General features: G+C 43.7%; 1 protein-coding gene across 13 annotated transcripts in view; it reads right to left on the bottom strand.

Annotated features, from left to right (window-relative positions):
• The window catches only part of rfx2 (regulatory factor X, 2 (influences HLA class II expression)), a 59901-nt gene that overhangs the window by 16616 nt on the left and 18126 nt on the right, over positions 1 to 25159 (bottom strand). For 9 of the 13 annotated variants that reach the window (XR_001480600.2, XR_011184026.1, XR_001480598.2 and 6 more), the window contains exons 2-9: positions 19299 to 19411; positions 17613 to 17702; positions 11522 to 11601; positions 9152 to 9419; positions 7211 to 7285; positions 3186 to 3367; positions 1776 to 1895; positions 763 to 884 (exon numbers count right to left, since the gene is read on the bottom strand). Coding sequence is in view for 10 of the 13 variants with exons in the window: in XM_015365440.2 (XP_015220926.1) it covers positions 763 to 884; positions 1776 to 1895; positions 3186 to 3367; positions 7211 to 7285; positions 9152 to 9419; positions 11522 to 11601; positions 17613 to 17702; positions 19299 to 19403 (1042 nt within the window). In the remaining 3 variants the exon portion in view is untranslated. Of the gene's footprint in view, positions 1 to 762; positions 885 to 1775; positions 1896 to 3185; positions 3368 to 7210; positions 7286 to 9151; positions 9420 to 11521; positions 11602 to 17612; positions 17703 to 19298; positions 19412 to 23779; positions 23868 to 23894; positions 23915 to 25159 lie in introns of those variants that run through there. The other 4 variants (XM_015365446.2, XM_015365445.2, XM_015365449.2 and 1 more) reach the window with 4 other exon arrangements.

Consider the following 25159-nt stretch of genomic DNA (forward strand, 5'->3'; position numbering starts at 1 on the left):
GGGAATGGTGATGCATCAGAACCACACAGAATTTACACAACTGCTTGGGGGCGTAGGAAGTAGTGAGTATTAAGACATGGTTCAAGAATGCAAATGTCTAGACCCGTTTATTATACTAGACCCAAAGCACTGTTGGTACCTGTAGTTTACCAGTGCGCATCTAAATGATAACGCTGATTCAGCTTGTGGCACCATGTGGCACCTTGCAGCTGCTCCTCCAATCTCCTGCAGACTGGAAGGGATCTCGCACAAATAGCCAAGACAGGTTGGAGTATCGGAGGGCTGCCTTCCTCCATTGCTCCCCCTAGCTTAACATCTGCAATGCCAGACTTTGAGCGTGTAAAAGAAAATTAATTGGCAATCCCACTTTATACTAAACAACAAAGAGGTGTTATTGTAAACCCTGCACTGGGAGCGGTGGTGTCACCCTGATCTCTAACTACCTTGGCTATTGCAGTAGCATACTCTTGTTATTCAACCAACGGCACATTGAACAGAATAATTTAGACATGGAAATCAGACCCCTTTGCATAGCTGTCTGATTTGCACTTCATGTAGTGCAAACTCTTTTATAAATTGTACTGATAAAGCAGACAAGGCAAATTAATTTAATAATGAAGCCTATGTCTGCAAATGTAGTCAAAACAAGGCAGATGTGCACATCCAGTACCTGGTGCTGGCTGGCGTGCAAGAGTCTGCTTTTTGAGCCCATCATGCTTCAAACAGCTGTGCAAGTGGAGTCTTACTGATGCACTTTCTTACCAATAAACTGCTGGTGATGCTGACTCTGAGCTGCCACTGACTGTTCTGGGGTTGCAGTCGAATGCTGGGCTCCGCCTGCTAAGCTGTCACCCATGCCATCCACTTTTTGCAGGGGCTTAAACCTATGGAAGCAGAAGAATGGCAATAATGAGCCATGTAGCAGTGTGACTTAAAAAGACTAGGGGCCGAGCAGCAACCTGGCAGCTGTACTCAGAGTTGACCGAAAACTCGGTTTTGGTTTTCACATGAAGGACGGACTGCAGGAACTAGTGCAGGACAGCAGGAGAGCCTGGGGTAGAGCAGAGATCTAGCCCGCTGCTGACAAGCCCTGTGTCTCAGTCCCTCAATCACTGAGCCTCCATCGTCGGCGCCACCAGCTGCTGCGAGATGAACGCACACAAGACAACACAGAGGCAGTGGCGTGTACCGAGTTCTTCCACAGCCCACTGTGAATTTGTTCGACAGGTAAAATAAGGGACATCATCACCTTATGTATACCAATTTATATGACTTTTTATTGAAAAAAGTCTTATTGAAATTCAAGAAAGACCAGTGAAGGGTCTTTCTTGAAGCAGGTATCAGTTTAAAGCATTCAGCAATCTCTTATTTCCTACAGCATCTCCTGCAACAGTTTGCCACACAGGACTTTACAGATTTATATAACTGTTCCATAGGCACAGTGATATCAGTGCCAACCCCTTATCACTGCTGTGAAGTCTTTCCATTGCCATAAACTGAAAAAATAAAGCAAACATTACTTGAGAAGAATACCTGAGGCAATACTGAAAGTGGTACGGTACACACAGATCTAATCTCTCTCCAATTCACTGTTGCATTCATCTAACGCCCCTTGTCGACTGTCACAGAGAAAAGCACCGCAAGGCTAAGCAAGAATTCTGGACTTGCACAGAAGCCCAAGAAGCACAAAGACTGCTCATAGTAATTAAATTAATTAAAATGAATAAATTTACTATGGGCAAATGGACCCTAAACGGGCAGGATCTGGGACTAACCTCTGTTTCTGGTGCACAGGCTGCTGCCTCATGGCCATATACTGGGAGTCTTCCTGCAAGCGGTTCAGGGGGGAGTCGGGCTTCAGACGAATTCCATAGTAGTGATACTTTGAGTTCCCCCTGAGAGAGCGAGAGAGAGAACCCCCAAGAAGACTGCCTCAGAACAGGTAATGCAGTATTGAGTGAACATGTCGCGCTTTTGCTATCACAATGCCAGCGGTGCGTCCGACAAGGCAGAAAATGAATGTAACTGGACACTCTCGATGGAACCTGGAGAGCTGAACTACACAGGATCTAAAAAAAAAGCAGCGTTTGTTGAGGCGATAGACTGTGGACAAAACACAGTGTACCGAGGAACTTTCTTTTCGAAATCTTGCAGCAATGCTAGATTAAAACAAAAGCATTCTCACACAGAAGAAGTCTGCTTCTTTACCAGAACCTCATTCCAACGCACTTGGGCTGGCGACACAAGATGGGCAGGCTGAGCAAGAGTTACACTAAGCAGCTCCTCCTGCTGATGGAATGGGCAATGTAGCCCACACACACAATCAGCTAGCATTAGAAAGTGGGACGAAACCTGAAAACCTGGAGAAAACCCACACAAAAATGGGGAGAACGTGGAGACTCCACCCCGAACTGAACACAGGATGCCATAAAAAAGCAGCAGCACTAACAGTCAATCCAATCTCAAAAAGACTGGAACTATGATATTCCTACGCACTTTTTGCCCATGGTATAAATATTGACTTTTATAAGCACAGTCACCCGAGTCTGGCTCTGCAGAAAGCACAGGGCAAAATACCATCCATACAAGTATTGGTGTCTGCTCCATTTTGTGCTCGTTTTGTCACACATCATGCAGTTGTATGATCTCCGCGTCAAGGGTCCGATTTTAACATGGAAGGAATTCTTGTCAGTCAGAATAACAAAAGCATCCTGTCAATTACTTTAAACATGCAAATGTAGGTACAGTCTGCACACTTCTCTTTAATTGCAAGACAGGAGTGCTAAAAGGCTGACTCCCACATGGTGAGGACTTACTTTCCACGTTACTTTCTTTTTTTGAGTGTTTATTTGTATCGGTTTTCATGTTTTTAGTCGTAAACAATCTCTAAATAACAACCACCTGTTGAACTGGCCACGATTAAATGGAAGGAATTGATGCACGTCCTTTAGAAACTGGGGATTATTTATCGGCCTACAAAACCCGCTGGACTGTGGGCTGAGCAGATGCAGGGTTGGAGGTCCTTGGCTAATGCTGTAGATATTTCCAATGGCTTCCCTAACTCACTAACTGTGCGAAAGCTCTCGCTACGTTCCAGTGGGGGCTGCAGCTCTCCTGTACCAGGACCTCCAGACCTTGGATACAACCAGAACTGGGCTAAGCAGAGCTGCTGGAAGGGTTCTGACCTGGTGCCAAGCCGCCGGGTCCTGAGCCCCATGAAGACGGAGCGGATGAGCTTGCCGAAGGAAGCAGCGTTGACCGGGTCCAGTTTCTGCTCCTGGCAGTGCCGCAGGTAGTGATTGTACAAGGAGCTGCGAGGCAAGCTGACTCCCTCCGCAGTCTCGTAGTTGTCTAGGAGCCACTGCAGCTGAAAACAGAAAGGGGGAAATGAATGTCGTTTATCAGTCAGCTGTGACCGAGCACAGGCTTGGTGGCAGGAATGATCTCTGTCGATAGGAAGCCTGGGCTGGTGATGCATGGCCTGCACTGACAAAGGCACTCAGGAAGCAGACTGAACCATTTCCTGTGTGGATTTTCACTGTAAAATCTCTGGAAGGGATATTAATTAATGACTGAGAAAATTGTGAACTGTCATCTCAATGTTAAAGGTCACCTGCTTATGTAGGAAACCTAACCAGTGCTGCACTTGAGCATCGGTATTTTCAACAATGACATCAAGGGGATGGTTCAAGACGGGACATACTGTGGAAGCTTAAATCCCTTATTTATTAAAGTATCATGATTGTTTAAGACAGCACAGTGGTTAGCAATGCTGTCCTGGGTTCAACTCCAGACCTGGGGCGCCACCTGCATGGAGTTCATACATTCCCCTCATGCTTGCGTGGGTTTCCTGCAGGTGCTTAAGTTTACCCAGAATCCGAAGACATAACGGTGGGTTAATTGGATTCTGATAAAACTGGCTATGGTGTGGCGTTCGTCTGTGTGGCCCTATGGTGGACTGGTGTCCTGTCCAGGGTGTATCCTTTCTTGTGCCTGTTGCTTGCTGGGATAGGCCCCAGCCCCCCCACAACTCTGTATTGGATAAGGTGGTTAGAAAAATGCTAAATGGATGACTGTGTAAGTGAAAGATTAACTGTGTAAGTGCCAGGTTACTGTTGTAAGTGGTCCTATTGAACCAGTAGGTGGAGCTCTTTCATTTGGACTATAATTTCCACATTAATGCCCCAGTAAGGGGATTGTAGGATAGCACCTCCTACCGAACACTACGATGTAATTAACAATAATTGCTTACACTTAGATAGTGCTTTTCTGGACACTCCAATCAAAGCACTTTACATCCCCACCTGGATGATGCGACGGCAGCCATAGTCGCCAGTACACGCCCCACACCCCAGCTATTAGTGGGGAGGAGAACAGTGATGAAGCCAGTTCAGAGATGGGGATTATTAGGAGGCCATGATTGGTAAGGGCCAATGGAAAATGTGAGCAGGACACCAGTGCAACATCCCTAATCTTCTCGAGAAACGCCCTGGAATTTTAAATGACCACAGAGAATCAGGACCTCGGTTTTACGTCTCATCCGAAGGACGGCACCTGTTTACAGTATAGGGTCCCCATCACTATAATGGGGCATTAGGATCCACATAGACTGCAGGGTGAGCGCCCCCTGCTGGCCCCACTAACAGCTCTTCCAGCAGCAACCTTAGTTTTTCCCAGGAGGTCTCCCATCCAGATACTGACCAGGCTCACACCTGCTTAGTTTCAGTGGGTTGCCAGTTGTGAGTTGCAGGGTGATATGGCTGCTGGTATAACCAGTGTTATGTGTCCAATATGCTCCTCCTAAAGTTCCCCCTTATTTTTAGTTGCTGAAGCAACTTCTCCTTTATTCCCCCAGACTGAATATGCCGTAGGGCTGTAGCTGTGCCAGAGTTTCATAGCTAACACGGATGATTTTGCTGAAACTCAAACAACACCTTTCAAGATCTCTTTCAATAAAAGAGCATTTGCGTTGGAGAACCCAACCAAAAGCAAAATTTAGGTGTTGAAAGACTGGGACACAGCTCAGTAGTTCTGGGGAAGGAGGGCAAGCTTTTGTAAAACCTGTAATCCTGGAAAGAGAAAGAGGAAGTGGAAGATATCAGAAGTCCATTTGTCACCTGGACCAGTCTGTAGCAGAACAGCTGCAGCTTTTCACTGGACACAAGAATGTGTGACTCTTAAGTGGCAATTCCTTGTGTAGATTCTATTTGTATTAAAATATCCCACAGAAAGATCACCTGACGCCTCATCCTCTGAAGCCGTTTTAATTTTTTTTTAATGCTTTTACCTTCTGCAGTAGATGCACATCAGCTCCAGGTGTGACCCGATTACGGGACAAGAGTGAAAATACAGATTGTTGTCTCTCTGCCATTTAATTGATTTGTTGCTTTAGCCAGCCTGTGTTCTGCATGTCCCTTTTCATTCCTTCCGCCCAGCATCAGTGTGTCATGCTCGTTAAGTGCTGATGGAAAAATTAATTGGGAAAACGGTTTTGTCTGGAAGAGTAGTTTATCCTTGAGTGGTGGTTTTTTTTTAATCCACCGAGAAAGTGGTACATCTGGTATATAGTATGTTAGCGTCTTTTGAAGTCGCTTTAAAGTTGACTTTTCTGAAGTGGCTGACAGTGTGGTTCATGTTAATCCAAAATGGAGACAAGAAGAAAGGCCCAAGCACCAAAAACACTAGTCAAAATCAAAATAACAGAGACCGCATAAAGGTGTACCTGTGTAAAGGTGAACTGCACAAACTAGTCAGGTGAGAACAGATTAGCAGAGCCCTCTTTACAGGTTTACTCTAGAAAAACAAGATCTCACTCAAAACAAGGCTCTTGTGTTAAATATCCCTGCCTTTTAATCCCACTGACAATTTCCAAAACATCAGGCGTTTCTTAAATTTGCACAATATTAGGAGTAGAACTTCCCACTGGAGAATTAATTTTTAAAAGCCCCACTTCAGCTCTGAGCTGGAATGTACTTAGGGACACGTCTCAGGCCTCATGCAGTGCACATGAGGGCCTGTGTTAGGATCACGAAAGAAAAATCACAGATGGCACATTACAGAATTGATAGATGACCGACATCCAGCAGTAAAGGGGATTGTGCTGTATTAAAGAACAAAAAAGAACAAAGGAGACTACCCATCTCTGTGCAGAAAGTGCTATCAATTAAGGTTGTGCCCACCCACACCTTAAATCACATTAGAGCCGTTATACACAAGAGAATGTCATTCGGCCCCTCTAACCTGCTTGGAATTTAGGAGCTAATTGAGCCAAAGATCTCATCCGGCTGTTCCCTGAAAGAAGCCAGGGTCCTGGGTGGCTAGCTGTATAATCCCACAACATTTATTAACCCTCATCACTGAAGACTAATTCATCACAAATCAGTAATTGTCACATAAGACTGTGCGTATATAATATAGGAGAAATAAAGAATAAAAGAATATGTACTGTATATCAAAGGGTAATCTTCAAATTTCTTAAGCGCAACAAGAACAGTATGTTTACCTGCACTTCTTAATCAAGCCTCCCCTATGAATTGGTCATTCAAGACCTGATGGTGCAGGAAGAGTGTTAACCCTGGTGCCAGGGCAAAATTACACTTCGGACGTACGCAATGTGGCCTACCAACACTTCCCCCATAATTCAACTGGAAACACCGTTCCTTCCCCTGACCTGCTGTGGAGTGGGGCTGCTGGTGTAGAATGAGTGTTGTGGCCCCCCCCAGGTGGGGGCTGCACATGAGTGGAGGATAAGCTGGGTTTCCTCCTATATACAACACTTAACCTTTATAGCACTTAGCACATTACAGATTGAGAAGAGAATAAAATTGATAATACTTACAGTTGCAGTTACATACAGGCTTTAGCATTCTGAATAGCTGTGGCAGGGCAGAGTATAGCTTTCAAAACAAAAATAAAGGATCCTGCACTGTCAATGTAAGCGGTGCTGCCCTCAAAGAAGTGGCGAAAGCATGCGGGGCTCCATTCCAGAGACGGCTGAAGCAAGCAGGTCAGGCAGCCCTGCAGCAGCTCAATGAACCATGGGAAAAGAGGTTGGCCAATCATGAACACCCTAAAGACAGAAGCAGGTTTCCACTGCTACGCTCGGGAAGGGAGGTGGCACAAGATGGGCAGAAATGTTGAGACAAAAGGCTGTGTTTGGGGTGTTTTGTTTTTTTTGTTCTGCTTTTAACAAAGTTCCTGGTTAACTTACATGGCTGTTGAGCAGGCTGCTTTTGTGAGATGCAATCCCTTCAGACTTTTGGAGGTTTTCAATCGCCATTTCAAGCTAAGGGGAAAAAAAGCATGCCAGAACATAAAAAAGAGACAGAGAGAAAGAAAAGGGGGGAAAAACAAAAACAGAGGGGAAATAAGACTGTTAGCTGCAGCCAGATTCTCTATTTTCATTAAACTCGGTCAATGTTGTGGCTGAATGAATCACTGCTTGGACAAAGGGCATGCAAATGAGGGTACTCATAGGGTTAAGTTGCTGAGTGAAGGCCTTCCTTGTCTACTACACTAATTTATGCTAATGCACTCCAGAAAAAAAAGGATAACAGGTTACAACGCGTTCAATGGGAATGAGTTTGCAATTTCCAGTGCGGTTACTAAATGTGGGCATCCTGTTTCCTTTACAGCCACAAGCAGCGAGGAGAAGGTTTGATCAAAATCAACACTAAATGCCAATTCTAAAACAACAGCCTATTTAGGCTCAGTCCATTGTCTGTTCAGGATGCTAGGAAGCGGTTTAATTTAGTTAAGAAGTCATTTAAGTGTCGAGAAAAATGGAACAGCCCAGACCCACGCTCACATACAGTACCCCTTGAACGAAGTGGGACAGGAGTCACTTAAAACTTTAGTTTTCACGGGCTGTTCAGCAATGTCAACAGCAGGTGCCCCACATCAGCCTCCCCCAGTTTCACCCAGAATAATCAAAAAGACTAGAGCAAAAAAACATCCCCCAGCCAAGCTTCAGGCAGGTCTCCAAGCCTTGCACATCCTTAAGGCATACTGCCCAATGGTACAGAGACCACAGGCTCTTGTTTTGTTTTAGGGAAAGCCTAAGTGGCTGTGAAAAAACTATTTAATAAGGTTGAATTGAATTATTTAAAGCAGTTTGATTAATGCCATCATCTTCTGGGACACTGCTGAACTCTGGGCAGTCATTCTCTTTATAACATAGCCACTCCACCCAGCTGTGCAGTTTGCAGACAGGTCAGAATTTCCAGCCTTTGCAAACTTAGAGTTACAGATGTAAGCACTGGCATCCTTTCTGAAACAAGGCTATGGTCTGAATGGTAGGAAAAATACATTATTATATCATCTATAGCTCTTCTAGGTCTAATGAACGAACACAGGCCAAGTGTTAGCTGATGTGTTCTAGTGAATTAACAAATTAAAGGTACCGGCTGCCAATAAATACATCTGGAACAGTATGTGATTTCTAAGCTTATGATAATGCAAGTGTGCTGTTAAGCTATACTACAGATCAATATCTGATCTTGGCAAAGATAAATGAATTGTACAGAAAGCCGAGTGTCTCAGATCAGAAGGCTACATGCTGTAGAATAATAATTTAAGTTTTAAAATTGTTCTTAAACACCTTAGAACAAGTGACCATTATTGCATTACTTATTTAAAAATACAGTAATTACCGTTCAGCATTTTTGCATGTAATCATAAAGAGTATTCAGAAATTCCAATGTAGGCATTTTGCACCAAATCTAAACAACGAAATTATATAGGGAAGAAAGAAAGTGCAACGTTCCAGCTGTGGAGCCTTCTTCGGGTGTCGAAACGTTGCGTTTTCTTTCTTCTCTTTTCAGCCTACGCACGCTGACGCAGCTACCCACCTGAACTACTTTAATGGAATTATATGCCAACCCATCAAGGGGCAAAAAACCAAATGCGAAACCGGACTCCCTGACCTCACGTTGTACAAGACAAAACCTGGGTATCAGACTCTCATGCTGTGGTCACCGGAGGCGACCCGATGGCATCGCACGGTTTCTAAACCTGCACTCGCGTGCGACTGGCCCGCTCACACTCGCGTGCGACTGGCCCGCTCACACTCGCGTGCGACTGGCCCGCTCACACTCGCGTGCGACTGGCCCGGGTGGTCCCTGAGGCCCGGGGCCTGCGAGGCGGGTCGTACCATGGCAGAGGAGGAGCGGGAGGCGTGCGAGGCGTGGTGCCGGCTGCCCTCCATGCCCGCCCCGTGGATGAGGTAGGCGCCGCCGCTGGAGAGGATCTGGCTGCCGCCCACGTCCATGGCGATACCCACCATGCCGTGCGGGGGCACGCCGCTGGCCGAGGACACCACGGTGGTGACCTGGGCGCCCCCAGCTTGCGAGTCAAAATAGGTCCCCCCGCTACCCTGGCTGTACAGCTGAGCCTCTGGGTTATAGGAGTAGGCGGTGCGGCTGGAAAAGAGAGGAAAGGCAGGTCCAGTGACTTCAACACATGTCAGTTCCTTATCATACCCACTAAGGCACACTAACTCACACACTAAATACTCCATAAAACATACAGGCGTCTATGACTTTAATTTTGTTCACAGGAAGGTTGTGGGTGGGGGCTGGGGCTGCAACTCTATCCCACGCTGTGGATCAGTGATGGTGTGGCACACAAAAGCGTCCCCCACACCACTTCCTCTCTTTCAAGGCGTTCAAGCTGGGACAGTCAGGCTACCATGCGAAACAGCAGATGATCCAACCAGAAATCATAACGGAGAAATCTGTGGAACACACTGAGCCCTGTAAAACACCTAAGATAACTTGGCAGCGCATACAGAACCATTTTCAAGACATGGAAAGTCTTCGTGGCTGTAACTCTCACAGAGAGAACATACCCATTAACAATTGAGTATTCCAAGATCCGCAGTATTCGCAGACAGCTATACTGGACAGGGGTATAATAGGCTATGGAAATACAGATTTCAAAGAGACCCAGTTAATGTCTCAGGGTGCAGATCTAGAATCTGCAGTTCAGTTACTCAAAAGCAATAGTTTGCATTGAGCCTTGTGTTGAGAAAAAACATCTTTTACTTTTATGTGCTGAATCATATTTTTTTAAGTAAAAGTCTGGACCTAAGGGACTGTCCAGAGTGCTCCATCTACATCCCCTTTAAAGATTTATTCTTCTGTCCAGTGTAAAGACTCTCCTATTTCTATCACTCCATACAAAGGTATTTTAATTAACTATTAATTACGAACTAATTAGCAGCTAACTGATGAGAAGAAAATGAAAAATCACAATCTGAAGAGAATATGGTGGCAGAGCAGTGGCTAATTCAATATTCCTCCAACTATACATCAACTTGCATAGACCTAAATGATTAAAATAATGCTCATTACTAACATTAATTAACGTCTTGCCATCCCACCTTACCACCTAGGTTACATCTCATAATATTCTATCCTAGTCTCCATCACAGGAAGCCACTGTCAAATAAGGGGATCCCCATGGTAACCACTGGACTCCGTGACTAATAATCTTGTGTCCTATGTTTCCATAGCAACCCAGTTAGGGCCCTTCTATAGAAACCAGTTCCTATAAGACCCTATCAAATTCCATCCTTACAGGATACCTGATGTTTCTCTGGACAACCCAAGCAATGCTAAGGAATGCACTAGAGGGTTTACTGCAGTGTGCCTGAGACTGATAATTGTCTATTATACAGAGAGAAGGGCATGGAAAGATGCATAGCCAATAAACTCATAGGCACTAAATGTTCAATCCCTTCAAAAGTTCCTAGAAAAACCCTTTCTAGGGATACCACCCATTATCACCTGTGTCCTACAGAAACAATATCTTCATTCTGGAAGTTTCAATAAAACCAATTTTGAATTAAACAGAATACAAAATAAAATACCAGAGCAACTCGCAAAAACAATTATATTGTTCAGCTTTCCCTGCACATGGTCTCCATGGGCATGCTCTGTATGTCAACCACCTGCTTCAGGCCATGCAGACAGCTGCAGAGGTGTTGGGAGACACACTCATCTTTGTGCCTAGTGTTTTCTGACATCCTTTACAAAGAGACAATCCAATTGTGGCAAAACACCCACCACAAAAATGAGTACACAGGGCCCACAGCAAATGGTCATGCTAACCTTTATACCACTGGGGCAGAATTATTTCAGAAGAACTCAATAATGCCACAGCTTTCAATGACAGATCTCTGCAATTTTATGAAACAAGAAGGTATCACTTGTGTGGAAAACAAAACAGAGTTCCCTCCATACTGTAACGAAGTGAGCAGCTTTGCGGTTTGCATTGCTGTGAACTGCATTAAGATGTACTGCAAATGAGCCATGTGCAATGAATCATGAAAACGGCTGCCCTGTCCAGCTCCTCTCCAGGAGCCCAGGTCCCACCGGAGGAAGGACAATGCTGTGTCGCTGAGCGTTTAATGCCTCTGGTAATCAACGCCAGGCCTTGAGCGCCATGACATGATCTGTGAAGGGGACATGGTGCAGTGGGAGAACTGCCAGGCAGAGGGAGAGCAGAGCTTGGCCCTTACATGGTTCCATTGGTGTAGACAGCCTCTCCACCTTCTACATACTGGACCTGTGAGGGGTACACATGCTGCACCTGCTGTACCTATTGGAAAGACAGAAAAGACAAAAAGAAAAACATTGGCATGCGCAGAGAGAATCTAGTCCCAAGCAAGGCAGCAGGTGTGCTGGTCAGTAGCTGATGCTAAATTGCCAGTGAAAACAATTCCCACTAGACTTATTAGTCCATAACACCTCAGAAGCAACACAAGAAAAATGATCAGAATCCTATTGACTTCAATCTTGTCTTGCCTGTAGGGCTTCAAAGAAAGGTTTGTCATAGTGTAAGAAGAAAAAAAAACTGCAGGAGTTTTATTCCTAATCAGGTGACACGGAGCCGTGTCTTGGAGAAGCACACATCTGCCAGAAGAGCAATAAACAAACCGATTTGCCCCTTTATTCTGTCAAACAGATTTTCTTTGTTTTGCTGAAAGACTGATATTTCAGCCTGGCACTTCAGAGTGGAGAAGAACAGTAAAGAGTGTAGAAAACATCTAAGAAACAAAACAGTTCAGATGAGGCTTCTATAAGCTTTAATAAATTCAGAGCTGTTCTGGAACAAAGACAGTTGGGTTCTGCATGCCATAATAGACCCTAAGGTGTGATGTTTAAAATTGTGCCTTATCGAGTAGGTTACTGCCTGTAGCAAGTTAGGGCTGGTACATAATAAACAGCATAGGAAACAGGCTCACAGCCTAGTCACAAAAATATCCCTGTCTATCTTGGTATGTTAATAATGAGAAGATTGTGCACCGGGCTCTCCAACACTGGTTAAAAATGGTGTGGTATTTTTTGTCTGTCATTAAAGCCTAAAATACTATGATTTTATTAATATGTTTCTAAACCTGAAGCATAACTAACAAAAGACTTTCTGCTCTGCAAACCTCTGTTACATAAGAACTATCATTATATCACTTCCTCACTGCCCTTGGGAGTTCCTTCATCACTTGTGTCAAACACTCATTCTCATACACCCTGCATCATTGCGGTGCTGCGGATTCTGTAGAAGGTAACTCCACAAGGACACCCACTGAGAACAAAACTATCTTAATTAACTCTATTCAGTTAATCACAATGCAATGTAAATTGCTGATCAGAGCAATCACAGTTCTACACGATACAACAAGCGAGGTGAGCTTCCATCAGTTGACAAGAGAGTTCAAGCAGCACAGCAGGGAAATAATATTACTGCACAAAAGTTAACTGGTTGCTGTTAAAGAGTCATAGCTGTATTTCCCACAGGCTTTATTTGAGCCTCAGTCATGCTAAGGAATGTTTTTGCGAGATATCTTGAGTCACTCCAGTCCGCGAGTGTAATGAAATCGGTTCAGTCAAGCGAAACGCGTTTTAATCCCGGCTCAGTCCAAAAATGCTGTTTCGACTTGGGGTTTCCAAACATCTCTGACCAGGGGCTCATTTTCAAGAGCCACTCCTTAAGAACCCCCAAATTTAAACAAAAAAATCCAACACGCTTATGATTGAGACTTTGTGTAACACTTCAGCGTTATAAATAATGATATCACTAATTTAGAATTGAAAGCAAAACCGCTGCCGGTAACAGCTGGCACTGTGACAGCAGGTTCCATGTGTTTCCGAGGATCCCTGTAACTCCTGTTTGAAAACTGTTCACACAGCTGTGCTGGTCTAGATAAGTACAATGGTTTAGTTGGACTAAAACAGCCTGCTCACATGGCTGTAGGTTCTCATTTGGTGACGTGTGCCAGATGGAAATTCTTGCACAAAATTAAACCTGGGTAAATAAGAAAGGCTTCAAATGAGGAGAGGCCTTTTGGCACTTAAAGTTACTTACAAATCTCATTAGGTTTCAAGTAAAGAGATCCAAGGATCTCATCGAGCTGTTTCTTCAAAGAAGCAAGGGTATCAGCTACCCAACATTGCTAAGTAGCGTGCTCCACACACCCACAACCCTTGGCATAAAGAAATGCCTCCTGTTCTCATTTTTAAATGTCTTTTGGTTTGTTTTTCACCATTGACGCTCTGCAGGCCACTGAGTTGAGGTACACTTAAAGAGCATATAGCTTCAGAGTTTTATTCCACATTAAAATGAGCAAGGATGGTGGTTAGATCTGGAGTATTGGGTCACTTGGGTCCTGGGTTTGACTCTCCACTACAGTACACCCTTCTGTATGGAGTTTGCATGTACTCCCTATACCTGCATGGGCTTTTGCCAGGTGCTCCCGTTTCCTCCCATCATCCAGGGGCACAAGGCAGGCTGGGTAATTGGTCTGCCTGGCAGGGAGCGGTCCCGCTAACCACCCGCTGTTCTGGAATAGGTTCCCGACTGCCACTACACTTCACAAGTGATGAACGGCTCTCCGATCATGGATGTATATTATTATGAAATTACAATGACATTATTATTAGGAGGACCTTCAAGAAGGCTTGCAGCACCATCAGGTTTATGCCACTGGACGCGGTTTCTCCTGCAGGGGGGTCTTGCATCTGGCTGGTTCTCTGACACGCAGGCCCCACCTCCCTCAATCATAGAGAGGTGTCAGAGAGCAGAAAACTGATGTCAGAGGTGGACTGTGGCACTGCTCTTGCAGCCATTGTGCAGACACATTGAAATATCAATAAAAACCTAGATCCAGGGTGTAAAGATGTACATAGAAATGAAAACCTAAAAATGAACGTGCAGAACTGTGGTTCTCAGTCCAGGTTCTGGAGCACCCCTGCGTCTGCGACTTCCTGATCCTCCCAAATTCTTAACCACCTGCTAAATTTTCATTTTCTATTCGATGCCCTTTTTAGTTCTCCGTTGCCTTTCTTTCTCAGCAGCTGAGAACAGCTGATGTAGAGGGCGATTGGCTGTGGTTTTGCAGAACCCACCCCAATTCACACGACTCGTCTTTTTTTGGAAATGGGAGAGACTGCAGTTGAGCCTATCTAACGCAGGCCGTGTTTTTGCGGCTCCTGCATCAGGTGAGGGGAGGTGCAGGAAGTGACACGTGGGGAGTGTGATGTCACACGCCAATAGGCGGGATTCATGAGCACAGCAGGTATTCATGTTTTCATTCTCGCAGATATTTAAGGAATCTTGCTGCATAAGTTACAAAATCTTTCACCATTCTGCATTCTGCACAGGCATACTAAATGCTGTCTTTACATGTGTATTCAAAGCTTTCTGTAAGCGTAAGACATTTAACCAGTGGGTGCTGAATTAAAAAACATTCCTGCGCTGCACTGAGATTAAAGGCAGAAATACTGACTTGATTGACACTGGTTTTACAGGGTCTTAAACTAATTCAGAACAATCTTAAATGATCACCCTCTATAAATGAATCAATAAATAACAATAGTGGCTTTCACACCCCTTCCACTAGAAGTGCAAACTGAGAAAAGACAGAGATGATAAGGCTTCAACTGACATCATGCAAATGACTGATAGAGGCTGGAGGTTTAATTCTTGAAAAGGGAAAGTTGGATTCTTTTGAAATGCCCTTTCTAAGAAACCTGGGAAAGATAAAAGGCTGTTTTTTGTTCAGACTGTGTATTTTTGTTGTTTATTGCCTTGGCTAGCTTTCTTGTCCTGACCCTCTACTAATAACAACTGACAAAAAAAAAATACTGCAGGCTATCTTGAGCAATATTTCCCAATGAAAAGGCATGCAGGATTGCCAAACAGGTCAGACACGTGAAAGAACAAGACCACGCTGAAGTGGAAAGCGACAGCCAAATTAATACATTTTTAACTTCAGATTCATTTACTTACCTAGGAAAGAACCCTTGAGATGTACATCTCTTTTCAAGATTGATCTAGCCAGATGTCAGACTTCCCGTTAAGAGCCCTGTGCAGCATGTAAATGTCTGCAAAAGCTTTGTAGTGGCCAATAAAAATGCAGATTCCTGAAGCTAAGATATGAGCGTCGCAAAACCTTGCAGCTTCCGTAGTCCCTCGCAATTGAAAGTGACAAGACAGAATATGAAAGGATTTGGCTGAACCTTTTATCCACAGTGACTTAGTAACAAGTTATCGTAAGTAACTTGCTAAAGTTATTAACAATCTTCTTCTGGCATTTCTTACTGACACTATTAATCGTGATATCTTCTTGAGACTGTTTGGACTTTACGACACTGCTCGTACTTCACTGATCACTGACACCGTGTTCTCAGTTCATTGCGCTTGGTGTTCCTCAGGACCCAATACTGGACCCAGCATTTACATGTTCCCACTTGGTTGGCTAGGAATTTTGCTATGAAAATCACATGGTTGGAATGATCTCTTCTATACCGATGACACTGAAATCTACGTCCATACTAAACCTGACACTGAAGTAGCTGGTTCGTCACTCTCTAATTGCATCTCTGGAAATCCTGAATGACTCAATTTCCTTCATTTAAAGTGCAACAAGGCTGAAGTCAAACGTCTCTTCCCCTCCCATTAACTAGCTAAAGCCAATGCAGGGAACATATCTGAGGATTGGCACTAGACTTTCAATCTAGATTGAAGAATCTGGCGGTGATATTTGATCCAGGCTTGACCCACATGTGAATTTTTTTTATAAAAACGTCATGCATCCTTCTCAGACACATTTCCAGACTACCTTCTGTGTTGTCTCTGACTGCAGCAGAAGTAGTGAACCTATTCGTCTATTCCACAATCGATTACTGTCCTACTCGCTGGACAATCCAGATCCACACCAAACTTCAGTATGTCCAGACTTCAGCATCCAGGATCCTGACCCATCACACACATTTATGCAGCTCAGCGTTTTAGTATAGAAATCAGAGTGAAGTGCCTTGATCAAGAGTATAATAGCAGTGTTTCACCTGCAGATCTTAACTCATAACCATCCATAACTGAAGCCCACAAGTTTCACCACCACTCCAAACAGCTGTTTAACTTGGCACGTAGGTATAATTAGGTGTCAAATGCAGTTACTATCTCAACAGAGCAATTCTCGTACATATGACACATAACACATGAATACCTATGTTTGTTTAATAGTGTTTATGGTTATAATAACAAAATCCTGCAAAAGCCACGCTCCACTTTATAATCTTTCTCTGGGATACCATGCTAGTTTGGTACAATACAGAAAAGACTCTCAAAAATAGTTAATCTTCCCAAATTGCCATTCTCCACAGTTAAAGTGGAAGTGCGCCCAATCCCAAGTGTGAAATCAGCTCTTATAAATCAAGAGTCAAAGTCAAAGTCTATCCTGTCCCTGAAATATGCCATTCTGTTCCCAAGACTTCATCAATACTCAGCAGCTTCTCGTTAAACCAAATCTCAAAATCTCAGATTTCCAAGAAACTTTCAGAAATTGACGGATTTGCAGATTTGTGCTGCCAAGCAGCTTGTAGAGGTGCACGTTTGCATGTCTGTGTTATGTTTTCTTGAACAGGACAACAGTGACACAAGGATACTTTAGCATTTATAACCACAAAGCAGCGGCATCTTTTATGCAATTTTCCAAATTCAGTAAATTTGGGAAGTTGAAGTGAAAGAAAAAGAAGGAGAGGATTTAATCTATGGCGATATTTTAATGTAGTTATGGGTATAGCAAATGTTTTGCATGACCATTGGAGCAATCGGACAGTTAATTACACACAATATCTCCCCAACGACACATGTAACTCCTAGTACTGACACAAGTAGCATTGTCTGCTCTAACCCATTACGTTGCAGGGCATCCATCCAGTAGTTTACTTAATTATTCTTTACTTGGTTTATAGTGCTGAAAATCGCTGCCATACTTAAGGATGAGGAACGAAGCCATGAAGTGCAATGGAAGCCATGGTCAATGTGGCTTACCCACCTATCTTAATAAATTGAACCCTGTGCTCTGGAGAGCACCACCAATGCAGCATTTAGAAGTCTTCACTCAAAACTAAAGGTCAAGATGATGCTCAGCTAGTTATGCAAATGTAACATCAGAGCTTGTTTTCCGCAAGAACTTCAAAGTAATCTGGAGCTCTCCAGGGCCATGGCTAACTCCTCCCTCCAATACTGCCCCTACAGATTGCTCTACTAAACTCCTTGTTGTTGAGAAGCACAGGGTGCGAGTGAGATGCACGGCACTGCTGCCTCACCTGCTGTGGGACCTGCTGCACTCTGGGTACAGAAAGCTGCTGCACCTGTCCTCCCTTCTGGGCTGAGCCCGTGGCCTGCACCAGCACCCTCTGTGGAGAAAACAGGCAGGGCGTCACAACCCTGGCTGGCTGACAGAGGGGATTCTGGAGATTCCAAAAGGCTGGGAGTTGGACGCAGTAAAGAAAACTGAGCTAGAGCAAAAAAGTTATCCATTAAATTCTGGACAATGCATAACCCTGGCACATAATGGTAATTACTTGTCACTTAAGAGATGCTTCTCTCCGAAAAGAATGAGGGAAGCTGGTGCTTGACTACTTAGAACCTCTTCTGACAGTGTCATCTGAAGAAGAGTAGAGAGAAGCTCAGTAATTTGCTCAGAGTAACATTGTGTCAAAGTGGATGCTTGAATGAGGAACCTGGAGTGCAGACCATTACCTTAATCACTGGACCACCGGGCAATTTTAATCAACTTCAACTCCATTCATCCAACGCCAAATCAATTTGTTCCACAATTATGGGAAAAAAGGGAAGTTTGTTTTATTTCCACAATGATTTTGCTATATACCCACCCAATTTGTAATTGCTCGTTTTCTTGTTTTGGCTCAGAGCTGTGAATCCTGTTATCCCGCTCATGTGGAGAATGAGGCTGCCTATACTGATGCCTCCAACCCTGTTACTATATTAACGTCACACGCTACAAAGCCCCACGCTGCAGTTTCAGTGCCACGTGTAGAACGTCACTGCAAGCCTGCAGGCACCCATCCAAGGCTTAGTCGGTGACACAGTAGTCACACCGACCCCGCCGAAAAAATTCCAAACTAAAACACATCAGATGCCAAGTGATGGCTTCATCCATCTGTACACCCAGAGAATTCTGGCTTCAGCTCAATCCTATTGTTTTGTGAGCGATCACAGGCTTTATTTTCTCATCCAAAAACAACATGCAATTACTTATGCGTTTGCCTTACAAGCAAATGTTAACAAAAAAAAAAGCAAAAAGCAAACACTGCTAGAGGAACATTTGCAAACCTGTGTGCAATGTCATCAGAAGCTAACTAGTTACTTTCACGCCTGGCTTTTCTAAATCACAAGTGGAAGTTGAGGTGCCAAAGCAAGTACAATGTACTAGCCAAAGAAAACATACAGACACGGCTCTAATTCATCCCTCATGATAAAATTCCAACCCGAAACTGCCACCAGTTGAACCAGATGTCCCCAATTTCAGCACGCAGGCACAAACTCTGAAACAGTCCAATGCACATTGTTAGCGGTTCATCTTCAGAGGGTTCACATCCGCTATATCACTGGAAAGATCAGGATTTCCACTTAGATTTTAGGAGCTGCAGGTATTTATAGAACGTATTGCTAGTAACAGACTTTTTTCCTGTATTTTCAATTGCATGCCGATTCCGTCAAATATATGCCTTAATGTCAGCAAAACATAAAAAAAAGGCACACTCCATGTTTTTAATAAGGTTCGGTAAGTGCCCTGCTTGCTGAGCAAGGTGCAGACCTTACAACAGTAAGGATCCGATCAGCAGCAGGTGCCCGACCTGCTGAGCAAGGGGCAGACCTTACTACTATAAGCAGTACACTACGGAGTGGCACTTATTACTGATCAGCAGTAAGTGCCACTGAGTGCTCTGGATCAGCGGTGATCTCCCGGGCCGGGTTCCACACAGTACCTGCTGGGAGGCCGGGACCGGCTGCACAACGGGGGCCTGGGCCGATGTGGAAGTTCTCAGAGCAACAGTGGCCGCCGAGTCGGATCCGCCCTCGGAATTCTGCATACTAGACCCTGGAAGGAACCGGAAGGGTGGGGGGAGAGAGTTAGAGCATCGCCGCTGTGCCGATTCAGATTCCAACAAAAGAGTTCAAAATGAGCGACCAAGGGATTTTAAATTTGCTTAAAAAATGAATTTAATAAATTCTGAATATGGATTAGACCCACATGGAAAATTCTAAGAATGAGGAGAAGCCCTTCCCTCTTTCCCCATGGAGAATCAGATTCTTTTATACCTGCCCCCAGCTAGATGAATTAATGCTCATTTTCACAGCCATTATGCAATTTCTAGACATCACTTCAATCTGTTTCCTCCTAAAACCCCCCAGAAAACACTCTTTTAAATGATCTAATGACCATTTCGTGCAGCTTTTGGAAGTCAGTGGAACCTAACTAGAGTACCATATCTTACCATCATTGCAATTCTTCTAAAAACTGAAACCTGAGACATATGACTTGCTTGTAAAAGCCTTTCAAGTTTAAAAGCCTTCAATTACCTCAGATGTCTTTGATTACAACCAAGATCTTCAGCTTGAATTTTTTAACTGATTCCTTCGCCTTTATTACAGGCCATTACCTCCTATGGGCTAATCGCGTTATTAAATCGGAGAGTCATTCATTAACCACCTAGGTTGAGGTTGTTCAAATATTTTTTTAATCCAGCCATGTCAGGTTACAAAAATAGACTTAAAAACCTTAAAAGTCCCAATACTCTTCATGCCCCTGATTAATAAAAGCATTTCTGGATTTTGTATGATAAGTAGCTAAATAAATGCTAAATACAAAGCAGGAAAAACAGAAAATTGAAAAAAGAAAAATACCGTAAAATCTTTAATTCATGCAAGTTAGTCACTCACTTTGATAAGAGATTAGGAATTGAATTAAACAAGGTTCTGTGCTGTTCTCTTTACTTAGAATCCTCTAATGAAACCCAAACAGAACTTAAATGCAGTGGGTTGAAAAATATACCTGTCAGAAGCTGACTGGTAGGAGTTTTGCTAGTGACAGGGAAGAACTACTCAGAATCGGTTTTATGTCTGGTAGATCAGTTAAAGCTCCGAAAAGAAAGGAAGAGCAGGGAAATGCCTAATCTTACCAGCTTCAAGCAATGCAAGCAGCACTTACTACTGGACAAGGTCACGGGGCAGCACAGGAAAAAGAAAAAAAGGACACAGAGAGAAAAAAGAGCAAGCCTGTGAGAAGAGGAGAGAGAGCACCATGCTTTTCAACTCTCTTCTTCCTTGCAACTTTACTTTACGTACAGCAGAGATCTTTTCTCCTCCCCGCTCCTGACAATCTCCAATGTTAATGTTTGTTTTAAATGAAAACGTTCTCCGGAGGGGTTCCAATAATCCAGCTGATATGAGGAAATTCCTGAATGCTTTGTAAACGTTTGGTGGTTGCTATGGAGAGGGCTCCATGGTGACCACCCCCCCCCCTCCGGCCCCCACTCGGCCCCCCTCTTATTTCCCTGCCTCCCTCCCACCCCTTCCATCACCAGCTCCCTCCTTCCTCTTCTTTTTAAAGAAAAGCAAGCAGACAGCGCGGCAGAGCAGAGAGAGCTAAACTGGGAGTCAGGGGAATCCAAACTCCATCTCCAGGGCCCTGAAGAGCAACGGATGAGCCTCGGTCTCTTAGCCGATCACACAAAAGCTAGTCATTAACGAGTTCTTATCACACACGGCCTTTCAAAACGGTGCAACACGTCAATATCTTATCGTTCAGAATTCATTATCTAAGCCATATCTGGAATGACTTGTACATAACTTTCAGCACACACTTGGAATGGGGATATGGTTTAAGGTCACTGCAGGTTAGTACCACCATGTGATTTAAAATCATTCTGCACACACTCTGCTTTGAATATAAGAGGCCTGCCGAGACGCCGCAGACCGTACGAAGTGGAAAAATCGGTGCAAACAAGCAGACTCCACATAAGTGGGGAAAATGCGATGAAGAAGTAGAGGTATTACACCGATATGGACACACTTGTGTCTAGTCGGTACAGCCTTCTGCATCATGCAGGGCCTAACACGTATGCTAATACTGAAGGCTGGTGTACCTACCACCTAGCCTGGATGAAGCTCTGAGACAAAACGATGTAATTCGGCACTTGGGCTGGGTACTCATTTTAATGTGGAAGACCTCTGCCACACAAAGTGCCATGAGATGGTATTTCTTCAGGCTCCAAGTACAACACAATGGGAGGGGGGGGGGGGGATTTAACAAACACACACACAATATATTATACACGTCCACGAGTGACATGAGGGTAGAGCTCTGGTCATCTAACTGCACGACTCTGGGTTCAAAGATGGAGCACAGCATTAGTGTCTATGAGCAAGTTAAACTACTCAGATTGCCGTGCAGAACAAATGTAAATCAATCTGGACAAAAGCATTAGCCCAGTACATGACCACAGTACATTAATAATGTATTTAAAAAATGTAAAAGCATGCGTGATAAAATATGAATATTTCTGGAACATAGAACAGGATGGTGTGCCAACAGCTAGAATAGTTAAAATTCTAAAATTAAGAATGGCCTTGAGGGGGGATCATACTGATCAATTAACTGTTCTCTCCTCAAACAGGAGGCAGTGAAGGGGGTGGACGTCTGTGTGGAACGAGGTTCAGGGTTTGACGTGAGAAACAGCCTTAGTTTCTAGGCGCAGGGCAGGGTTCCAGCTCCAGACAAGCCCGTGGCTGTATTTGTGAGTCAAAAGAAGCAGTGGTTACGTCAGCAGAACAAACAGGGATTTTGAAAGACTTGTATAAATCGATAGACACTGACCACAGAGACAGGTGTGCTTTCTTTTGATTTTTGTAGTGCCCGAAAAGGATTTTTAGAAAATCACAAAGGGGTGGGCAGCTGTGGTGGTGATTTTGATCGCAGGAACACGACATGGATACGATAGCTCTGGGTGGTGGTATTGGGGAAGCTTTCTAGTTTATCCGGAACAGGCAAAAATATCAAGAGATTATAAAATATGGCTTAACAAGCCACTAGTAAGCTTAAGACTTTTTTTTTTTTGTTATTCACAGACGCAATAAGTAAAAAAAAACTTAAGAGTGTTAGTGCAATTTAATTCTGCCCTTTTAAATACAGTTCTAAGACCTCTCAAGTGAAGGAATTCTTCCTAGGGAAGACATACATAGCAGGACATACATAGCAGGACATACCACAAAAGGCCATTCCTAGTTTAAAATACATCTCCAACGAGTCTTGGGGGAGAGTTCCAATATCTTCAGTCTCATGGCCAGCCTGTTGCTGCTCCTTCCAACAGGTACTTAAGGTCAGATCAGTATTGCCAATGGCTCTCCAATCAATATGAGTTAAAGCTCTTGAAATACAGTAAGAATCTGTCCAAAACTGGGGGAGCTGAAGCTTAAGAAATCCACAAATGATCTGTAAATCTTAAGTCCTTTTATTTTTTGCTAACTAGCCAAGTCCCATGCGAATCGCATGGACTTTTGCTCAGCTTCATAAGAGATATTCAGAAGACTCTCTCTTCCTTGTGTTTCACGTCTGAGGTTGAAAACCAACATGCGTCTGTGAGAAAATTAAAAGATTAGAGCTCACTCAATCTAGGCCCCTTTCCCTCGGCAGAAAGGCAAAACAACATTCCAGCAGAACATGCAATATAAAAAGAAAAAATTAATTAAAGAAAAAAAAATCTGAAAGCGTTCATGTTAAAGAAGACAACAATGCTTGATTTCCAAGCCTTAGGAGAAAGGAATTTTCACCACAGGGTGTGAATGAGTTATAAAATATGGCTTAACAAGCCCTTAAGTTAGCTTAAGACTTTTTTTCTGCTTGTTATTCAAGGAAGTAATAAGTCTAGGTGCTTTGATCCCAAAGTTAAAAGAAAACATTTGTACTTGCAGGATTATACAAAAAAAAAATGTCGCTTTAAAAACAGTCTGATTTACAGAAAGCATTCAGCCTCAGTGGCCCCGCCGCTAAAAACGTCTTCTTAACAGCCATGCTAAATCCACCGGCACAAGCACGCAGTAAAGGTTAAAAGGCACACCAGCTGCTCCAGCAGGACAAAGGAGGAGTCCCAGCACGAGTCGAGCCACAGAACAGCTCAAACGAACCCCGACTGCAACACGGGCCTGCAGACGCCCCTTGTTTTGCTGTTGGGGAGCCCGGTAGGACAACAACAGCCCAGAAGCCGACAGCCCAAACAAGGACAGACAGTGCAGGTATTCTTACTGCTTCCACACAGCTCTTAAAAATACAAAAAACAAATGGCGATCGTTTCGAAACGGAAAAACACGCTGGAAAGAGGAACAGAGGAAAAAGAATGATTGATTTATTTTTACTCAAGGCGTCCCGGAATTTAAAAAAGAAAAACCGTTTCAGTTTGTCATGCATTACCTCGTAACCTAAACTTATACCTGCCACTTCTATCAGACAACCCGAACAGGACTTGAGCACGTCCGTCACCGAGAAATCTAACTTAAACAGCATTTAATCAGAGAAAAACACATACAGATGTTCAATTAAAAACAGGAGCTCCACAGTCTTGGCTCTTGTTTGTACTGGCCCACATTGTTTGCTGAGTAACAACGGTTGCCAGGGACAACGCAGTCCACTCCCGTTTCCAGGAGCCTGTTGCTACGCGACCAACAGAATACTTCCCAAACCAAACAATGCCATCCCCCAACTGATCCCTCTATCTCACATTAACCAGAAACTCCAACAATAAATATGTAAGCTATTAATTTGGGCAACCAGGGGAAGAAGCGCAAAATTATTCCTGCGCCATGGAGAGGAAAGATTAAACAGTTTTATTGCATTAAAATTAAATCTCCGCAAGACTGAGACAGGGGCAAAATGCAATATTCCCTTTGTGAGTGACGGCTAGCTCTGCCGAGCAAACACATGAAGAAGATGTGCCGAGATAAGTAGAAAAAAAACATTAAAGCTAATAACCTTTGTAGCAGCTGTAGTAGTAGTAAGAATTTGAACTTTGACATAAATTGTGCATTTAATGTTGTCTAGGGAAGAAACCAAACAGATTTGTAACCAAACAGCAAACACAAAGACGTTGTTTTTGAAAGCATAGCAGTTCACCAGCTGTTTACTGACGATTTATACAGCACATCAGATAGGAATTAAGATCTCACGTGATGACTTGATTCTAATGTATATGGAGACCATGTTGACTACAATGACATTTACTTTTTGCTTGTAGTATGACAAATAAGAATTAAGGGTACTTATTTACACATTTAGGGAAAACTGGCAGGAAAAAAAATAAGGAAATTTTACAATAAACCAGAGTTTTATTTAAATAATAAATTATATAAAAGTTTGAAAGGCTATTTTTATGACATGAGCTTCAAGTGGAAGTACTCCCTTTTCACAGGGAGCTGTGAACCTGTGTGGAACTGCAGAGATCAGACACAAGGAAATCAATATATTTTGGAAAGAACACCCATTGCATTATTCTGTAGGCACACGGCACACCTGTTAAATGCAAATGAGGTTAATACTTTAAAGTGAGACGCTGTGCATAGACCTGGTTTGAGACTGAAGGTTAATCCTATCGGAGACCCTGTGGGAGGGCAATCTTATCTGGGATCAGTCAAGGAGAGTCCACATGTTCTCAGCTGGCTTCATTTTGTGGTCATATATTCCAACTACAGAGTGATACAACACCCCTGGGTCTCAATATGGGGGTCCAAGGTGGGCTTCTGACTAGACTAGTCAGACTTCAGCTGAGAAAAGCCGGCAAGCCTGTACACAAAGACT

This window comes from Lepisosteus oculatus, chromosome 29 (genome assembly GCF_040954835.1).
Source record: "Lepisosteus oculatus isolate fLepOcu1 chromosome 29, fLepOcu1.hap2, whole genome shotgun sequence".
Taxonomy (NCBI): domain Eukaryota; kingdom Metazoa; phylum Chordata; class Actinopteri; order Semionotiformes; family Lepisosteidae; genus Lepisosteus; species Lepisosteus oculatus.